This window comes from Stigmatopora nigra, chromosome 17, assembly GCF_051989575.1.
Source record: "Stigmatopora nigra isolate UIUO_SnigA chromosome 17, RoL_Snig_1.1, whole genome shotgun sequence".
In the NCBI taxonomy this organism is placed as follows: Eukaryota; Metazoa; Chordata; class Actinopteri; order Syngnathiformes; family Syngnathidae; genus Stigmatopora; species Stigmatopora nigra.
In genome coordinates, this window is record NC_135524.1 from 1,439,657 (window position 1) to 1,459,810 (window position 20,154).

Genomic DNA, 20,154 nt, shown 5'->3' on the forward strand with positions numbered 1-20,154 from the left:
ATGTGGACACAGCACTTCAGCCGTACTCCTTCACTTCATATGTGACATTTTTGGGAGTTTTTACACATGTCAAGGTAAGACAACAGTTTTTTTTTAACCTGTTATTTGTGTGTGGACACTAATGGTTATTCCCTTGAAATTACATGTTCAAATTGTCAATTTATATCGAGATTTAAGATGTTTTTTCCTGGAAAATGGAACCATGGACACCAGAAGACAAAAGACTTGGACTAAAATGTTTTATTTATTTATTTTTTATTAATATCAAGTGAAGAGGAACTATTTTCACTGTGAGTACAGTATTTAAAGTAGTAGCATGAAATATACTTCATATTTAAATAGTCTTTAGACTTTTATACTTTTATAGCAGTAATATTTTTTAAAGATATATACATTATATTTAGAGACATGTTTATGGCTGTAATATTTTCTGAAAATACACTTTTTTGATAATTGTGTGTCTGTATTTTTTGTATAGGCACAAAAACATGTATTGGGGAGTTATATTCTATTTTGTGATCCTTAAATTTGGTCAAAATAGAGCAAAAAATGTACTTTATTCTCTTTTGGGAAGGCAAACGTTCTGATTGGGAAATTGTGAAGGCAGCAGATTGAAGAATGAGCAAACGGGGAAGAAGGCGACACAGCAGGAGACGAAGGAGCTCCAGCAGAAGTAAACGTGAGTACGTATGTTCGTTAATCCGCTGATTAGCCATCACGTTTTTGCCGCACCTTTGTCAGTATTTAAATACCTGGACTCGGATACCATTAGCTTACAGTTAGGAAACTGTTTTAGCCTATTTTTGGCAGACGTTTCGACCCATTCACTCATTTTCAGAGCTTTGAATGAACATCTTGATAATAATATTTCTTCATGTTATGTCATGATTAAATCAAAACTGACTATATATGACTTTTTAAAGCGTTCAAAATGTCATAAAAACGTTCTTTTTCTTACAGACACTTTTTCTAGCGTACCCTTCATTTCCTCCAAGCCTGACAAAACCCACGAGGGTGCCGGAGAATATCTCCCCAACCAAAAAGTTGGACCGTACGATGCTGACGAGGATGACAAACGCGACAACTCCCCTCCAAAGGAAAAAAGACGAAAACGAGATTATCACGTGAATTTGTTTCAGGACCAAAGTTGTCATTCCCTAAAAACGGAGAAGACGGAGATGAAGATCATCACGTCGGTCTCTGTGGATAACTTTAAAGACGCACCTGTCAAGATCACATTTCAGCATTCACGGGAACCTTTAGATGAACATCTTCCGGTAACCAATATTATAAATATTAACTGCTTGGGCCCACGAATCAACTTGGAAGTCCGAGAAATCGCCCCGAAAACCTCTTCCGGCATCAACACCACCATTTTTCTCATCAACGAGGACAAAAACCTCAACCAGAGCCAAAAAGAACCTACCTGTAGTCCACAGAATGTGTCCAACGTAAGTCCAAGTGGTTCAAATGAAACCCCGAAGTCCAAATGTCCAAATCGAGCCAGGAACATCAAGCTCTCCAGAACGAATAAAGTTTTCCGCAAAACTTTTAGTAGCGATCCGTTATGGAACATTCTGCCTACCTCGACATCTTTGGAAGGTCTGGTTTCTGATCTGGCTTCCTGTAACATCGCTTCGGAAACACAAACAAAGAGATTTGAACCCGAATCTGGCGTTCAGGAACAGGTGGATGACTCATCCTTCAGCGACCAATCTCATTTGACCAAAGATGTTCTCGATTTCCCAACCGTAGAAGACGGAAAAGCCTCGTCAAAACGACGCCAGACCTTTCCCGGTGTTTTGGTGAGTCCAAAATGGAGACAAGATCAGCATCTTGGCGGGTCCTGTTCCTTGGGAACCAGGTCCTTTATGAGCCTGATGAAAAATGGCGGAATCCCAAATAGTTCTAGAAAACAATCCGTCCTGGTGGCAGCGGCAGTCCGAAGGCTTCAAGAAAAGCGCAATTTTGTGGACCAAAGTGAGGTGACAGATAGTGGTTTTGAACAAGAAATAGGAGAAGTGGATTGCCCCAGTCCAAAAGCACCCGTAGAACTGGGCATTAATGTGATCCCGCCATCTCGCAGTGCCTCCGAAGACCGCCTAGGGCAAAGCAGAGCCGCTTTTTCAAGCCAGAAATGCCAAAGCGAAAACCTTCCAGTTTCGGTTTCAAGTGATTTTCTGGTGGACTCGAAATCGAGAGCGGTTATTTGCACCCAGGACCAAATTCAACGGTCGGATGCTCAACACGACACTCTTTCACTGCCTATGGAAATTGAGAAGACGAGAGATCTAGTGGACAAGAGGGCACACTCGCTAGAAGTTTTTGCTTCTAATCAACAGGCAGAGAACGGCCAAGAACATTTTGAGGGGACAGACAAACCGTCCTCGAGCAGGTGTAAGTTCTAAGAATGTGCAATGACTAAGCCGATATCGCAATTGGTAGTTTCAATTGTTATTGTGGCTCTGTTTTTAGCTTCGCTGGAAGTGAAGGACCACCTGAAAGTGGCCAGCCTGACAGACGGCGAAAGCAGTCCGCATGATTCATGGGCCCGGAGGCGCAAGCTCTTCAAGGACAGCAAACAGTGGAGCTCTGCCGGAGGAAGCTCCTTCGCCAGCGACGTCGCAGACGAATCAGGTACTATTAGTACTAGCAGTAATAGTATTAGTAGTGGCAGTTGTAGTCATAGTAGCAGGGAGTTGTCTTATAGATCTACAAGATGGGACTGTGCCAGTAGTAGTAGTAGTAACAGTAGTAGTATTTGTAGTTGCAGTAGTAGTAGTAACAGTAGTAGTATTTGTAGTTGCAGTAGTAGTAGTAACAGTAGTAGTATTTGTAGTTGCAGTAGTAGTAACAGTATTAGTATTTGTAGTTGCAGTAGTAGTAGTAACAGTAGTAGTAGTAGTAACAGTAGTAGTATTTGTAGTTGCAGTAGTAGTAACAGTAGTAGTAGTAGTAACAGTAGTAGTATTTGTAGTTGCAGTAGTAGTAGTAGTAACAGTAGTAGTATTTGTAGTTGCAGTAGTAATAGTGACTTCTAGTAGTAGTAGTAATATTAGTAGTAGTAGTAGTAATAGTAGTAGTAGTAGTAATATTAGTAGTAGTAGTAGTAGTAATAGTAGTAGTAGTAGTAGTAGTAATATTAGTAGTAGTAGTAGTAGTAATAGTAGTAGTAGTGGTAGTAGTTGTAGTATTAGTAGTAGTAGTTGTAATATTAGTAGTAGTAGTAGTAGTAGTAGTTGTAGTATTAGTAGTAGTATTAGTATTAGTAGTAGTAGTTGTAGTATTAGTACTAGTATTAGTATTAGTAGTTGTAGTATTACTACTAGTATTAGTATTAGTAGTTGTAGTATTACTACTAGTATTAGTATTAGTAGTTATAGTATTAGTATTAATAGTAGTAGCGGTAGTAGTACATCCGCTACATGGAGCTACTATATCGTTTTTGATTCTTTCAGTTTCTGACACAATCCTATTTTTCTATCTTTTGTTAGTCTCGGAAGACATTCCGTCCATGGACCTGGCCATTCCAGACAACCAAAACAAAGTCTTTTACGCAGAGACTTTCCACTCTGTGGCCTGGCTGTACCAAAAGGAGAAAGAAGTACTACCACCTTCCAGTCCATCCGGTCTCAAGGCAAGATCTCCACTTGTTTCAAGTAAGTCCATCGAGCAAATCTGACGATGAGACTTGAATCAATTTACGTGTTTTTTTTTTTCTGTCCAGTTCGCGAGAGGACCGTCAAAGTGGACAAAGGCTTGGGAGACTATCCTTGGGGATTCCGAATCCAGTACGCCAAACCCATCGTGGTGACGGAAGTCGACACCAGTAAGAAAGAAAAAATAACCAAACCCCATTCAAAGATATGTTGCCATCCCACGTTTTCCCCTCTTACAGACGGAGCCGCGGAAGAAGCCGGTTTAATCGTGGGCGACTACGTCCTGGCCGTCAACGGAACCGACGTCACCAGCATTTCTCACTCCGAGGCGGCCCAATTGGCCCGTCAAGGTCCCGAGGAGCTGACCTTGACCGTCGGCTCCGACATCGGCCGCGCCCCCAACGTCCCCCGACCGGCGTGCCGGGGGTACCTCCACAAACGTACCCAGTCCGGTTTAATCAAAGGCTGGAGGAAGAGGTGGTTCGTACTCACCCCCGATGCCTGGCTCTGCTACTACAAGCATAAACGGGTGAGTTTTGCATCTTAAAGTCGAGGTCGACCCCAATTGACCCCTGTTCTCGTGGCAGGATGAAGGCAAATGCCAGGCCGTGGCGGCTTTGAAGATGGAGGGCGCCGAAGTAGGGCCGGATCTCTCGTTGGGGAAAGCCTTTGCGCTAAAATGCCAGCCGGCGTCCACGGAAAGGACGTACTACTTGTGTGCCACTTCTGGTCAGGAGATGAAAAGGTATTGTGGCGAGAATGGAAAGGATTGGTGGTGGATAGTCAAGGTTGGTTGTGTTTTTTATTCAAGGTGGTTGGAAGCCATGGAGAGAGCCATTCATCCTATCATACAGGTAAGACTTTGGAACAGGTTTGGATTATGATCAATGTATCCTAATCCAGGAGTGACTGCCGCCCTTGAGCAAAGCAATGTGATGACAAAGGCTAACAATGTGTTTCAGCACCATGTGTGGGAGGATGTGACCAGGCACAACTGGGCGCTGCCCCCGCTGGCTGTCAAAAACCCCGAATGCCTGGGCTTGCTTCACAAAATGGACAAAAGCAAAGACAGCAAGGACGCCTGGGTGCAGCACTATTCCATTTTGAAGGACGCCTGCCTCTACCTGTACAGCGGAATAAGGTCAACGCGTGCACGTGGTATGCAACAAATTTAAAAATAATAATAATTAAGAATACGTTTGGGGGTAGTGTGTATAGTATTTTAATTTTGTTTACTTTTGAATCAGGAGCCATCTACCTTCACGGTTACATGGTGAGGGAGCACCAATTTGCAAGTAAGAAATCAGCCATCGAACTCAAACCGCCATCGGATGAGTTTAAAACCTTCTACTTTTGTGCCGAGAATCCAAACGAGAATAAACGGTGAGTAACTTTGCCTTCTAAAAAAATACATATATATTCATCAGTATGAGGAACTGTACTAGCTAGGTTGGTCATCTTGAATAAAGTATGTTGGTGTTTTAATACAATATTTTATGTTTTATTGAAGTGGAATGGATTGGTAAGAATACAGACACAGAAAAATACTTTTTAGACATAAATAGATAGGTAATAAGTAAGTTAATAAATAAATACATGAATAAATATATAAATAAGCATGTTGCAGTCTATTGCTGAAAGAGCTTTGGAGGGACTCCAGACTCGATGACGTTTTTGTTCTTTTACAGATGGATTACTGCTTTTAAAGCTTCAATTAAGAAGTGGCTACCTTTACGTCAAGCCCTTCAAGACTACATGGGTGGACCACCAGAGGCCACAAGAATGTAGAAAAATGGCTTTCAAACAAGTAATGGCAAAAAAAAAATACATTTTTTTTACTCACCGTGTTTTAGCTAAGTAGAACTAATCAGAAAATAAAATGTTACGTACAACGCCAATCACTTTTTGGAGGTACTTTTCGACCAGTTGGCTCCATTTTTTGTTCTAAATTATTTTTAGGCGTTATTATGGGTTAAAAAGAGACAAGTTTGTAAGATTGTAATAAGCTTTTAATCAGTACCATAACAGTCATCGGTTAACATCGAGTGAGCAGTGGAACAAACAAAGGTTTGTGAGGAAAGGTGAGTTTTTATACATATACAATTAAGTTTTTTATACACCCTTTTTGAATGGAAGGGTTAACAAATGTCTGTGGACTGCTAAATAAACAATTATACCGTATTATGGTCTATATTGCATATCACATCCCAGGCTGAGATAGTTGAGGTGATCAAATATAAAATAATTGTGATGCAAACACAAAAGGCGGCTCAATTTTTCTCTCGCCATTTAAAAAGTAGCTAACAGTGTTGATGCTAACTAAAAAACATCTTTTTGGGCCCGATAATGCCAATAAAAACAATATTCCACTATTTTTGCAAAAGAAGTGCTTAGTACTCAATTGATATGAAGATTTTGGGTGTTTTTAACCGATTTATGCCTGTTTTTGCACATAAATTGGTCAAATGGAGGATTCAAGTCTTATTAATTACACCCACTTTTTGCTAATACGGTATTTTCTGGAGTAAAATGTACACTTTAATCAATGTCCTATAGGTCCAATAGGTGGCGCTGTACTAGTAGTGGTTAGGGGTTGTGTTATACATCAACTAGATGCTAAAAATAATTTCATACGAATATTAATCAATATTGATCCATATATAAGACGTAGTGTTGACTTTTCAGAAAATGGAAGTCTTTTAGCTCCGCCTTATAGTGCAGAAAATACGGTATTTGTGTCTTAAAATGATTTGCAAACTGTATAGTGAAGTTCCCACAAATTAATTATCACTACATTAGCGATTTAAAAACACAAAAATGAAATGACACAACAAAACAAACAACAAATAGAACGCAAGTACTTCATGATGTTGATTTCCATCCAGATCCGAGTTCCAAAAATGGCAACTTTTCCAGATCACTTCAGGCAGTAAAACCGGCACCATTGTACATTTTAAAGCCGACATCCCATGTGATATGTGCACATCTCGGCTGGAATAAATAAAAAGTAGGGAAACCCGCTTATTGCTTATTAGATATCATTCACATTTTCACCTCTACCATCCCAATACGGCTCTAAAAAAGCTTCTCGCCTTGTGATGTACGCACTTTTAAGTTTTATTTCTACTAAATACACGCTCTCCTCGCAGATTAAGATGTTGCAACTGGTACTGAAGCACCTCCGTGTCTGACGACTCCTTGATGGCGATTTTGTCGAGGTTGAGGTAGTCCAGGGACTTGGACTGGGTCCTCTTACCTTTGAAACGGCACACGGGTAACGGCGCACGGGTACCCCGTGTAGCGTGTTCCCCCGAACTTGACCTGAGGAAGGTATCGCTGGAGCTGGGCATGCGCCGCCTTCGCCGCCCATTGGCGCCGGCGGGAATGTCGTAAGGCTGGTAGTAGCGGTTTTTGGCTTTGAAGGTCCTGGAAGAGCGCTGGACGCCGCCCTCCGGTGGTCTGGAGGAACCGGGGACGGGGGAAGGGCCAGGGCTCTTCTCCGGGGAGTTTTCCGACCACTTGTGGGCTAGTTTTAGTAACTCCTCCCCCGTGGTGAAGCCCACTAGGTAGTTGGAGTCCATGTGGAGGATTTGGTAGCCCGCCACGGTACCGCGGATGGGGGAGCAAGGGGTGCTGGCGCAGCGGGGTCGCTCGGATTCCGCTTTTAACGTGGTCTTGATCTCGGGGAGGATGGAGACGCGAGCTCGGGTTACGCTACTCAGATCCACTTCCATCTTGGTAGGCGCTCTGGTGGATTAAATTGGGGGAAAATTGATTAGAATTTGGCGTATTGGCAAAACCGGATTTGAATATTGTTGTACTTTTCCTAAAATAGCATTTTTAAGAGCGCTTTGCTACTTTAACATATTTTTTTGTAGATGATACATTTTAAAACAATTCATAAATAGTAATAAAGGGGCTTTAGACATGTTTACAAAAGGAACTGCTCTTTTGTATTTCAAGCATATCAAATGATGTACTATATAATAGCACAGGGAATATCATGTAATGTGTATCTGACTTCAATAGAATAGATTTTAATGGCCTTAAACAATGTATGGGGTAAAAAAATGCACTTTCTGTCTCTACATACAAAAGCAACATCAAAAATGCTAATTGTGTGCAAAACAATTCATTGACGATGGCCCTAAAATAGCAGATCGCAACATTTATGATGAACAGAAAAGATGATGATATTTAGAAGGATGGCGGATGGAATTATTGTTGCATTGTGGTGGCTACATTTTGCAGGCTAGGAAAGAAAAGAGGATGAGGAAGAGAATCTGCAGAGGCACGCCATGGCGAGGCTGCGTCAAAAAATGCTGGGGCAATAAAACCTCGGATGGGGTGCAGGTGCCTACATTTTAGATTAAAAAGACCCCTAGTTTGGATTCGAATGCATCTTGTCAAGTGTAAAGCAACACAGCGCTATGATATCGACATAAAGGCTATTCAGATGCGTTCAGAGCGGGCTCTGATGCTAAATATCAGGCCTGAAATGAACAGATCGCCGGTTTAACCGCAAATAAAGGCTAAATCCCGGTGAAAAGCAGGCAAAGATATGAAAAAGACAACAATTGCGATGCGCGTTTGGAGTTTAGTAAATGACATTATGTAATGGAGTAAAGCCGTAAATGAAAGGGAGAGTCGCACACAAGAGCGATGGATATTAAATGGGTTCCTTTTAAAGATCGGATCTGTCTTAATTCACGGGACATGACAAGGGGAAAAGGAGAGGGGGAAATGATGAGGAAAAGAAGCAGAAACCTGTTTGGCAGCGGCAAGTTGGACAGTCGCAGCCTCCCTTTCTGGCTATCCTCCCTTCGGTAGTCACCCGCAACAGGAAAAGCGCTTCCGGTTTGGATTCATCACAACAAAGCTCCAAACGTGAGCAGGTGGATTGTGGGAATCCCAGGCTTCCGTTCACGCCCTACGTCGACATGGCCAAAATACTGTACGTATTTCAGTTTCTGCTAGTTTTTGTGAGTGGTTATTTTGAGTACTACAAATTATAGCAGTAAATAACATCAGTTTGTATCAATTCTTCAATTCATTTTCAATTACGCTTATTTTCACAGGGGTCACTGGAACGCATCACAGCCTGGTTTGGGAAGGATAAGTGGGAAACACCCTGATTTGGTGGCTAGCCAATCACAGGATGCGGGTAGATGGTCAACCAATCATAGCTAGGCTTTAGTCGTTTCGAGTGTGCAAGGAGCTAGCCTAGCATGAATGTTTTGGTAATGCCTACTACCACGCGTGTTTTGAAGATGTGGGAGGAAAACAGAGCACCCGAAGAAATACCACACACAAAGGTAGGTCCAAAACCACCAGGTATTAAACTCTTTATTTTAAAACTGTGAGGCGGACGTGCTAACCACTGTAGCACCTGCTGTTGTTAATTAATCTGGATGCCAATTGAAACATCGTTGTGTGTTTGTTTGTATTAACCGCTCGCCGAAAATATGTTTTATATCATGTTTTCAATGTTTAGATGTCTTCTAAACATCAATTTTACTTAAAAGTCATGAGCTTCTACCAATAGATGATACAATTATTGAAAGTGTTTTAGGCCAATGCCATTTATTCCTTCTACACATTTAAAAAGCGACCTGAAAAACAAACATTTCAACTGTGCATAATTAAAAGTTGTAGAACAGCATGAATGTACTTTTAAATAAATAATAAGCCAGCCATTTCCATGTGGTGCAATTTTTTTTAATTCTCAAAAAGCATTGCCAAAGACATTGTCTTTACAAAGGAAATCAAGAGCCTTACATTTATTTATTGATGCTTTAAACAAACTTTTTTTTTAACTTCAAAGATGTAATCAGTAAATCTGGATATTTTAGAATGACATATTCAAGTCCTAGATGAAGAAAGTGTGATCATAATGAGACCAACAATGTTTTCTTCACATTTTAACTGATTACATCTGCATCTCGCTTGCGTGTGTTAGTGTACGGTACATCTACTACATATTATTATTTCATCCAAGACCGTGTTATGACGCACTTGGTAAAGTTTGAGTGACAGCGATAATGGTTGATGTGGTAGCTTGGTGACGTGAAGCCACCTGGTGGTTCGGGGTGGTATAGCATGCATTTCGGCTTCTGAACTTCCAAAAATGTGAATTATTGAAGGCGGCTTGCATGGTTGGACGATGATGATTACGCGGACGGCCCTGTTTGCGATTGCAGTTCCCTTAAAAATCCCAACAGAAAGGCACCATTGATATTTTCATACACTACCCTATGCATTAATATTGTTTTTGTTTCACACTGCTACATACCTGCGTATGGCACTTCATCTACAAGACATCAACAAATTGTTTTTTTTTTTTAATTTTGGAATTTATAAAATTGTATATTTGCTAGGTCATTAAAATAAAAGTCTGGCTTTTTTTAGTATCTTCAAAAGTCTTTCTGCTGCAAATAATTTATTAGAAAATAAAGGTTAAATAGTGATTTTTTTTGTTTTTTTGTTTACTTCTTCCTGAAACAAGTAGCTCCTCCCCCTTGTTCTTGAAACAGTTTTTAGACGTTGGCGGCGGGCGAGAGGGCCGGCGGGTCGGCGTTTAGCGACGCCGCGGTAGTCCTACTACCGTCCTTGGCTCGTAACAGCAGGGCTTTAGCGTTCTCGATGGAAATAAACGGCGTGCGATCACCCTTTGGATCCTCGGCGTCGCCGGCCGCCACGTTCTCGATGCTGAACTCCTTCGCACGCGGTCCGTGGCCGTTCGCCACCACGCCGTAGTGATTAATCACGTTGTTTGCGTTGACTAGCTTCTCCGTGGACGCCGAGATGGCGTGGCGAGCCGCCGAAACCGACCGCCGGTTGCGATTGTCGGCGCTACGGAGCGGGCTGGGCGGTAAACTGTGCGCTTCCAGGCCGTGGTTGTAATGCGCCGACGTCCTCTTGGCTTCGTCGGGTGGACGTTGCGTCTTGGACAGAATCAGGGGACGCTGCTCCTCGGCCCAGGGGCTCAGAGAGGGGACCGAGGTGGCCTGGCTGGACAGGGTGGCCGACGTCTCGGACGGGGGGGAGCCCGGGGTGGCGGCCGGGCTGCTGCTGCACGGGACCGGAGACGGCTGAGGCGGGGCCTTCTCGGCCGATGGATGCCTACACAATGCCAGAAAGTAAATGTTTTGGGAAAACAGGCTGGAGTGAACATAGGTAGCGGTAGGCGGAGCCTGGGTGCAGATTGCGCAATCGTTCATTCATTTTTGAATGAAAAACAGAGAAAAAAATGGATTAAAAATGACAATTATTGATTTAAAAGAGGTGAAATCAAGAACTTCAATATACATTTATACTATTCATTTTAATTTGATCCTAAAATAGAAAGTCGGCACTCATGATTTACTTTCCCGGGCCGCACAAAATGATGCGGCGGGCCAGATTTGGCCCCTGTGCCTCCACTTTGACACCGGTGACCAAGGGGCAATTCAGAGTGTTCAACCAGCTAGCCTAGCATGTTTTTGGAATGTAGGAGGAAACTGGAGTACCCGGAGAAAATCCACACAGAGAACATGCAAACTCCACACAGGCGAACCAACCTGGACTCGAACCCAAGACCCCAGAGCCGTCAGGCCGACGCGCTAACCACCATGGACGGGACTTTTGGGCTAACTTTGCTAGCATCTTCGAAACGACTCAAGTCCACTTTTTGAGTTGTTGTTGTCTTTTTGTGTCGTCTTTTTGCGCAAAGTTGAAATGAATGAGTTACCTCGTCTTTTACGACACATCCCTGTCGGAGTTGGACATGTGTGGGCTCTTCTTTGACTGAGCGCTAAGGTCTTTGATGCCACCAATGGCATTGAGGCGACCTCTACGGGCCTGGGGGGCACGCAGCCTATTCTCCATCAATGACATCATGGAGACAGAGACAGAGTCAGTGTCGGTGTCCGACACCACACTGTTGCTCCAGTCATGACTCCAGCTGTGGACACAGGGAGGGGCACATTTATATCTGGACACGTCTAAGACACGCCTCTTTCAATGACAGAATGTCCTCTTGTTTTTTTGGGGGGGTGGGGCTTCTGTGCCTGCATTAATTCTTCTCAACTTTATTTGTTGACATTAAAATGTCCATCTGTCTCAAGAGGGTGGAGTCTGGACCTTCTCCCTGGGCTCATGTGGGTTTTCTTTGGGTACTCCGCTTTTCCACCACATCCCCAGCACCCCTCACAACCCAAGGGAGGTGTATGCAAATGGGTATGTATTTGGTTTGTTTACATTAATGGTAGTTTTGCTCACTTTATAGCACTGGTGTCAAAGTGGCGGCCCGCGGGCCAGATCTGGCCCGCCGGATCATTTTGCGCGGCCCGAGAAAGTCAATGATGAGTGTTGACTTTCTGTTTTAGGGTCAAATTCAAATAAAAAGTATAGATGTATATTACATTTCCTGATTTTCACCCTTTTAAATCAATAATTGTCATTTTTTAAATATTTTTTGTCTGTTTTTAGGTCAAAAATCATTTGTAAAATCTAAAAATATATTTTTTAAAAAAGCTAAAATAAACATTGTTTTAGATCTGTAAAAAACGGAATATTCAGGGTTTTTAATCCAGTTCTTTTAATCCATTTATTAAAAAAATCTAAATATTATATCTAAAACGTGAAATCAAGTTGACGTTAAAGCGGCCTTCAAACTAACCCGAGTCTGATACCCTTGATTTAGACAATTATGTCATTTTTTTCCCGTTTCAGAATGTTTTACTCTGCCATTTTTTGCAGCAACCCTTTAAAAAACCGTAACACCAACCCTAATAAGAACTACACCAAATGAGAAGCTTCTCTTTACCTTTGGCTGGAGACGTGGGTGAGCATAGTCGGCTGTTGCGTAGATAAGGCATCATTGCTGGCCGAGAAGGTGCTCTCTGCCTCTTTCTCGCCTCCATCTCGGATTGCCGTCCCGTTACGTGGCTAATAAGTCGACACAAAAAAAATTAAAGCCAGCGTGTTGGAGCTAACCAATCGTTTGGTGTCCTAAAATGCTAACATACATTAGCATGCTGCAAATCCTGCAGAGGCAAATTGGAAACTTGTCGTCGGCTGGCGGATTTGGACACTTTGTTTCTCTTGGACCTCAAATTCTGCCTGAGACGGTCGTGAAGCTTCTTCCTCTGCTTCCTGTTTACCAAAATAACGGGCAAAATCGATCAAAATTTCAAGATATCCTGCTTTAGCGATACTAGCAACTTCTACAAAAACACAACAGTGAAGGGAAAAGTACCCTATTTTCTCGCATATTAGCCTTAAATAGCCTTAAAATGGTTGAATTTGACAATTTCTCTCGTATAAGCCTCCCCCTGCTTCCCAAATTTCAGCTCCATATTAATTTTTATCGGCAAGATACATTTTTTTCGCTTGAATTTCATTCATAGACGTCAAAATATATATTTTTTGCATGTTTTAGTTGCTTATTTTTTCTCTATTTTGATTTAAATAACCATATCAGCCGCACTGTCTTGCGTTATAGTATTTGGTCTTTGTCAATTTGCAGTTTTGTGCATGTCAAGTCGAATTTATGCGCATATAAGCCGTACTATTGATCCGGTTATCATTTTTTTTAGCCACAAATACGGCGTATATGCAAGAAAATATGGCAATTGTGCTTTTTTTTAGCTGTACAAAAAAGGGTGCATGAGTTAAAAAAGTAGCATGACTGTACTTTGTTTTGCAGTAGGCCACCACGCACATGATTCCCACGACGAGGAGCGCGATGCAAATTCCCGTAATTGTTAGAATTCGTTTCTGATACAGCTCCTCGGCTTCTGGAGAAGACCACGGTCAGTTTCCCCCCCAAAAAACAACAACATTACCCAAAATAAAACCCCAGAAGAAGAAAAAGACTTACTGTAAAAGCTGGCCATCACATAGCTTTGGCAGCGATCACCAGTAAATTCATTTGGACACCTAAATTCGACAAAAAACAAACAAACAAGAACAAAAAAGGGCCCAATTAGATCCTTAAAGCAAAGGAGAACCCACAATAGTCATCACTGGTGTTGCTAGGCAGATTTCGCCAGAAAAAAGTCCACTTACAGGTTTTAATTTCATTAAAAATAGGATTTAAGGATCTTTTTTTAAAGCAGAAGACTGAAATGTGCATGTAAATACCACACCGAACTTTTCCGCCAAAACACCAATAAATAAAAACCGCTAAAACGATAATAACGACTTAGTTGAGGGTTCCCGAAGACCAGGGGGAGGAGCCTCGGACCCCTAGAAGTCACCCGAGTCAGACATTTTATCCCAAAACACATTCTAGCATTCTACGTGCAAGTGTTAGCCTCCACGTGACAAATTAGTAAGGGATAATGAGTCAAAAAACAAGATAGCGGACCCCATTGTGGAATGTGATGGTCAAGGGTCAGTTATTACGCAACATGCAAGTTTCAGAGTATTGCTCACAGAGTCCAAATACCCCAAAAAAATGAGAGTACACCATTGGAAATTGATTTTTTGTTGTTGACCAAACCAGATGAGGGTGAAACACCAGTCATGACATGTGGGACTGAATACAGGGATCACATACGTTTTGGGTTCGAGACTTTCTTAAGCACAGCTTGTTCACATCGGTGCCCAGTGAATCCGGTCGAGCACCTGGTCGGACAAGAAAATAACAGTACTGACATGTTACGCACAGGACAGACAAGATGGACCAAAGAAAACAAAACAAAAAACAAAAAAAAACAGATATGGGAGTCAAATCTTGGACGTATGAAGATCAGATGGACCGTGGACAACGTATAGATGGTCTGAAAGACACTCAAAATATTATTGACCAGAAATGACTCACAACTTGGCTCCTCCCATAAGCCTTCAGCAGTACCCAAACCGCCTCACCTGGTATTTTTAGATAAGAAGGCTTAGTTTTTTGGTCTGTTTTGACTGAAAACAGTTTTACACTCGGCGACAAACCGCTCTAGCAAGAGTCCAAGATGGCGTCTTGAGAAAACCGACAAAACCACATCGTTTATGTCAAAAGCTGGAAGTAATACCGTCGTCCCCAGATCAAATCCTTCAAAATCGGAGCCCAAACGTCACTAAAAAACAACAAACTCTGGCCTTGGTCATACTGGATTAAGCAATCCAGTACTTCTTACCCATGAAGAATATTTCCCAGAACTGCAAAAACCAGTCTAGCGTTTTCTTAGAGCATAGGTGTGAAAGTGGCGGCCCGCGGGCCAAATATGGCCCGCCGGATCATTTTGTGCGGCCCAAGAAAATAGTTTTAGGATCAAATTGAAATGAAGAGTATAGATGTATATTATATTTCCTGATTTTCCTCTTTTTTTTTTTATCAATAATAGCATTTTTAACCCATTTTTAGGGGTGTTTTTAGGTCAAAAATCATTTTGTAAAATCTAAAAATAAATATATACAAAAAAATTTGGTTTTACATATTAATATTGACTATAATTTAAAAAAAATGTTTCCATTTGAAATGAAAAACAAGTCATTTATAACAAAAAGTACTAATAAACAGTTGTATATCTATAAAAAACTGAATATTTAGGGGTTTTGATGCAGTTCTTCTAATCAAATTTTTTTGCCACTCACGGCCATCCCAGACAAAATGGCCAAAGTCCAGTAGCGTTAATTTAATGGCCACATATTAGTTTCCCTGCCGCCGCCGTCCTTGGCTTTTCTCAAGTGGAACCACTCTCAGTAATTGGCAGGAGGGAGAATGAATGGTCTTCAAAGTGGCTGGACGTGGACATCACGTCAAGTAGGACAAACAAAAAAAACTGCAAACTCATCAAACGCACACACAAACAAAGTAGCAGCTAAGGCGCTAATTTGTAAGAATCTGATAATGTCTTTACCTGCACAAAAACTTTGTACTGCCAGGCATGATTTCCAGGGTGAAGCACTCCCCGCCGTTAACGCAGTAGTTCTTCTGGCTGTCACTGCAACGCGTCACATGACTGGACGTCTTGGTGGTTGTGCTGGTGCTGGACGAAGCTGCACCACAAACCCAGAAAAAAAACATTAATTTTCAGGGATTTCAAAGTATATGTTCAAATATTACGATATATGCAAAGGGAAAACAGGCTTACCTCTACTTACAATATTAATTGGTTTCAGCAACTTGAACATTTCGTAAGTAGAGCAGTACTTTATATGTAAAGTCCTGAACGCAACAATCAATTACACCCTTGTAATTGGTCAGTGTTTACATTTTGTATGAAGAAGATGTCAGAAAATGATTTATTAATGTGTTAAAATGATTTTTTTTGCAGTTGGGTCGAAAAACCATTAAATCTGCATGCAAGAAGAATATTCTGGAGCTCAACCAGACTGACGTTCTACTGCAGTTAATGGCGTTTTTGGTAAGTCAAGTCAAATATATATTACAATATTGAAAAGTAGGCCAATTTTGAGCAATAATCATCAGCAATTTTGAGCTGTATCGCTTTAGGAAAACCACTTGAGAGTAAATTAAACAGAAGTTATCAAGTCTGATAATGCATACTTATTTATTTTTTGCAAATTTAGTGTAGTTTTTGTAAGGCCACGCCCTCTTTTGACATCAATGACAAAAATAGTCACAAGAGGGCGTTCCTTTTGCGGATAACTTTCAGGCATAACCTTGGGCAGAAAAAAATGATGAGTCATTGCTTTTCTCAGCATGTGAACCGTGCTCAAGTTCAAAAAGACAATTATATCGAAAAATAATCTTACGACTCGGCATATTTGGCAGGAAGGACAAGACAACCAATCCCTATCTTATTTTAATCTACCAATTTTAGGATTCCTGTATCATATTAACACCAATACTTTCTATTATTAGTATTAGAAATCTGTCAATATGTACCACTTGAGGATAAAACATGACTCTTTAGCATCATATGAGATGAGTTAGAGGTCTCTGCACCTCCATTTTGTTTCCTGTGTTGAAATAGTTTGTTTTATGACCATAATTTTCATCATTTGATAGCATTAAGGTAAGAATACTATGTTGCCAGATAATACATTAACCTGAAAAATAAGCTATGCATTGCTACTTGTAGCTATCACCCTATTTTCTTTAAAAAGGAAATATATATGTATATAATTGGAAAAATTGTTCCTACAACCTCTAAGCGACCGCTCCTGAAATTGAATTACGATCATTTTAAGTTAACCAAATTTCCAGGATGAGGACAGGAGAACACGGACGTGGCAACCCGTGTCTGTTTAATGGTAGCCTTTTGAAGGAATACAGCCAGCAATATTATGGAGATATTGGGTCATAACTTGGTATTTTGCTGGCCAAAATATAGTAGCGTGAGGCGGTAGCAAGCGCTAGTTTTACTACAACTTCCGCTCTTGTATTCCCTGACCAACTTAAGTGAATTCTGGGAGAATATTCGCATTGAAGCAGCTCGCGATGGTTTATTCATGGGCTTCCTTTTTGGCTGCCTCTTAAGATTTTCACTGCAGCACACGCATTGCTTTTGGTTAATTCTTCTTCCAGCTCAAATTGTTGCATTTTTAATTATTTTTTACCCCTCAACTTTTTGGTGCTTATTAACAACTTAATTATTATATATCGATTTTGCATTGGAATGCAAGAAAAATAAAATAATGATGAAAGATAAGAACATTTTGACTGACATTGCTGCTAATAATGCATAAGTAAAATAAATATAACGACAATCTTGACGTCAGGATAATAAAATATTAAAAATTCCAATGTAAGATGATATTTTAAACTATTTGGGGGGTAAATTGTTCGTCTTTTTGCCCGATTTTACAAAGAACGTACTTAAAAATGTTTAAAATACTGGAAAAACGTCTAAATCGACAGGTATGAACTTTCAATAATCATCCGCAAAAAGTCTCATTCTTCTTCTTTAGTCAGCTTTAGAGTCAGCATGCTACCACCTAGTGGTCGCAAGTAAAATACACTTAAATTGTAACAACCAATTGTGCCTAGCTGAATCTCAATAGTCTATTATCATGCATTTTATTTTCCTGATTCCCTTTCTTTTAAATTTAAAAAAAATGTCCGCACTTTCCTACGATTTTTGTCCCATCTACTCATCTGTATTCGTCCTCTTCCCTGACCTCAGTCCTGACACAATCACATTTTCTCCACAAACGCTGACGCAAACATTGTCTCTCCCCCTACATTCACCAAAGCTGCGCCATAAGCAACCTCCATGTTTTTTCCTCATTCTAGTCCTCCTTTTGTCATATCCTTCCCAATTTCCACCAACTTAATCCATCCCTCCCGTACGTATCACCAGGCCTCGTAAAAATGTCTTTTTTAGCTCAAAACCCCGAGTTCATTAGCTAAGTAACCCTATGTTAATGAGTTCATCCATTTGAAAGGTCACTTTTATGAATCCCAAAGGGGAATTGGGGCGCATCCCATGCCGAATCAAGCCCGTGGCGTCATTTTAGCGCAGCCCCACGTTTTAAAATAGCAAAGAGAGCGTGTGGCACATGGAGCCAATGCGGAGTAATGTCTACTGTTGCAGTATTGGGGTGTGGCTCACACATTTGGGGGGGTTCCTTCCATGTGAAGAGCTATCTTACGCTAGAGGGGGAACATTTCCAGCACTCTCCATCAACGCCAGACTATGTTAAGACCGCAAAAAGAGCAAGCAGAGAGTCAGCTAATCAATAGCTGAGGGTGCTGGATGGAAAAGTGATTGATTTTGCATCAAAAGCCAAAAGTAGAGGACTAAAAACTGTCAGTTTGTTGAAGTTAGCGCTAAAACTATAGCGGGATTTGTCAAGTACAGTAATCCCTCGATTATCGCGGTTCATGGAGACTAGATATGGTCGCGATAAATGGAAAATAGCAAAGTAAGGTCACCCCTATTTAATATTTTTAAAAAAATATGTTGTTTTATTTACTTTAGTACCCCCAATTTGCCACAATACTATCCCATAATATTAATTGTTGACCTTTCAGAGTAAAATGAAAATTTAAACTATAAGTATTCAAATAAATTAAGTCAAATTTACTTCCATTGGCATGAAAAAGTATCTTCTACAAATACAGTATATTTAAAAAAGACATTTTCTGATGATGACACAAAATGGCGACAATGGAGAGCAATTTCACTATATAAGCAATGTTCTCATTTGGCCCCGCCCACCATCCAACATGAAATAACTACATAGTGGCATATTTGAAGAAAAAGGCCAAATAATTCGAGTCAAGATTTCATTTTGTTGTCATATTAATAATATTAGTAGTCTTTAATTTTTAATTCAGTGCCATTGACTCAGTTTCACTGCTTAGTTCTTTAAAAAAGAGAGTGTTTACGTTAGGGTATTACAGAGGATAGCGTTGGGCGTCTGGCTTCCCACAACAAGTTAGTACTTGTAAAAGTAGTGGCGGTACACAAAAGGAGGGGAAGAGTACGAATTCCAAAGAGGTGACAAGCGGACACTTGTGAAATCCTGCCATACCTGACCTCATCATCCCATAACATTCATTTCTTCTTTAAATTCCTACTAAATGCTACAAATTACTTGCAAATTGTGACTCTTTCAGGTGGATGCCATTTTATTCTTGGCCTGATTCTGCGTAAAAATGGATTTATTGTACTAAGTAGTACTACTTTGACTTGGGTATTACCAAAATAAAATAGCAAGATATCCTAAGACGTTCTTTTAATTGGACTTTTTTCATTTTTCTACTTAAGACTGATTAATAAAGCTAAAATAAACTAAAATTAGTTTACAAAAAATAAACTGAAATTAGATTACAAAAAATTGACAAAAATTAGTTTACAAAAAAATAAACTAAAATTAGTTTACACATAAAATAAACAAAAATTAGTTTGCAAAAAAATGAACTAAAATTAGTTTACACAAAATAAACTAGAATTGGTTTACAAAAAAATAACTAAAATTAGTTGACAAAATCTTCTGTAACAAAGCTCCTCCTCTTCTGCAAGATTTTGTCCAAAAAAATATAGCACATAAACAATGGCTGGCTCTAGAGGTGACTGTGTAGTTCCTAAATGCTAAATTAGCCAAAGCACCTTCATAGCTAGAACTCAATAGCAATTAGCATCCCTCAACTCCCATCTCTAAAACCTCTTGGCCAATCATCTTAAAGTCTGCCAACAAAATTACAATCAAAACACTGTCTAAAACTCTGCTACCTAGGCCTCTATGTATCTTGTATATGTCATCATTTATCTTCAATCTACACAAATAACTACTAAAGACAGAAATTAGCCCTTGGCTACAATCTTCCATATTTACTGATATGTTCCTTAACCTGAATAGAAATATGTTCATTAATATGTGCTATCCCTTATTAAATTTAAACTCAATCTACTTCTACAGCGTATATAATGTCGCAGACAGCATTAGCGTGTAGCGTCCCCCCCTCTTTGCGGTAAGCGACATCAATTAGCCGCCTCTGGCCGGCCGGCGCTGACCTTGAAAAGAAGCAGTGGCAGCGGACAGGAAGTCTCTTCCTTCCCGTGCCCGCCGCTTGATGTTTCACTCGCCGTCATGCATTATTGAT

General features: G+C 40.5%; 4 protein-coding genes across 5 annotated transcripts in view; 2 read left to right on the forward strand and 2 right to left on the reverse strand.

Moving 5' to 3' along the window:
• pdzph1 (PDZ and pleckstrin homology domains 1) lies at positions 1 to 6,488 on the forward strand. Its single transcript, XM_077737940.1, has 11 exons — positions 1 to 22; positions 961 to 2,397; positions 2,476 to 2,637; positions 3,495 to 3,659; positions 3,728 to 3,829; positions 3,899 to 4,188; positions 4,247 to 4,404; positions 4,471 to 4,513; positions 4,622 to 4,817; positions 4,907 to 5,042; positions 5,348 to 6,488. The coding sequence occupies exons 1-11, from the start codon at positions 1 to 3 to the stop codon at positions 5,445 to 5,447; spliced, it is 2,811 nt and encodes a 936-aa protein (XP_077594066.1). The 3' UTR covers positions 5,448 to 6,488.
• macir (macrophage immunometabolism regulator) lies at positions 5,644 to 8,592 on the reverse strand. The gene is made up of 2 exons (XM_077737157.1): positions 8,427 to 8,592; positions 5,644 to 7,406 (listed from the first exon to the last, which is right to left on the reverse strand). The coding sequence occupies exon 2, from the start codon at positions 7,391 to 7,393 to the stop codon at positions 6,770 to 6,772; it is 624 nt and encodes a 207-aa protein (XP_077593283.1). The 5' UTR covers positions 7,394 to 7,406; positions 8,427 to 8,592; the 3' UTR covers positions 5,644 to 6,769.
• The window catches only part of LOC144210464 (uncharacterized), a 20,420-nt gene continuing 8,836 nt past the window's right edge, over positions 8,571 to 20,154 (forward strand). Inside the window, exons 1-3 of the mRNA XM_077737158.1 lie at positions 8,571 to 8,613; positions 8,738 to 8,974; positions 15,914 to 16,003. Of these exons, the coding sequence (XP_077593284.1) occupies positions 8,888 to 8,974; positions 15,914 to 16,003 (177 nt within the window). The 5' untranslated portion in view covers positions 8,571 to 8,613; positions 8,738 to 8,887. The remainder of the gene's footprint in view (positions 8,614 to 8,737; positions 8,975 to 15,913; positions 16,004 to 20,154) is intronic.
• Positions 10,082 to 20,154, reverse strand: part of nrg1 (neuregulin 1) — an 11,683-nt gene continuing 1,610 nt past the window's right edge. Inside the window, exons 2-7 of one of the 2 annotated variants that reach the window (XM_077737154.1) lie at positions 15,497 to 15,635; positions 13,522 to 13,580; positions 13,336 to 13,435; positions 12,668 to 12,794; positions 12,466 to 12,587; positions 10,082 to 10,781 (exon numbers count right to left, since the gene is read on the reverse strand). In XM_077737154.1, coding sequence (XP_077593280.1) covers positions 10,196 to 10,781; positions 12,466 to 12,587; positions 12,668 to 12,794; positions 13,336 to 13,435; positions 13,522 to 13,580; positions 15,497 to 15,635 — 1,133 coding nt within the window. In that variant the 3' untranslated portion in view covers positions 10,082 to 10,195. Of the gene's footprint in view, positions 10,782 to 12,465; positions 12,588 to 12,667; positions 12,795 to 13,335; positions 13,439 to 13,521; positions 13,581 to 15,496; positions 15,636 to 20,154 lie in introns of both variants that reach the window. The other variant, XM_077737153.1, reaches the window with a different exon arrangement.

Bases quoted from the DNA above. Each gene is read 5' to 3' on its own strand.
- pdzph1 (XM_077737940.1), top strand. From the start codon at position 1: ATGTGGACACAGCACTTCAGCC. The intron at 2,638-3,494 runs GTACTATTAGTA...ATCTTTTGTTAG, and splicing joins CGACGTCGCAGACGAATCAG to TCTCGGAAGACATTCCGTCC. The intron at 3,830-3,898 runs GTAAGAAAGAAA...CCCCTCTTACAG, and splicing joins GGTGACGGAAGTCGACACCA to ACGGAGCCGCGGAAGAAGCC.
- macir (XM_077737157.1), bottom strand. From the start codon at position 7,393: ATGGAAGTGGATCTGAGTAGCGTAACCCGAGCTCGCGTCTCCATCCTC.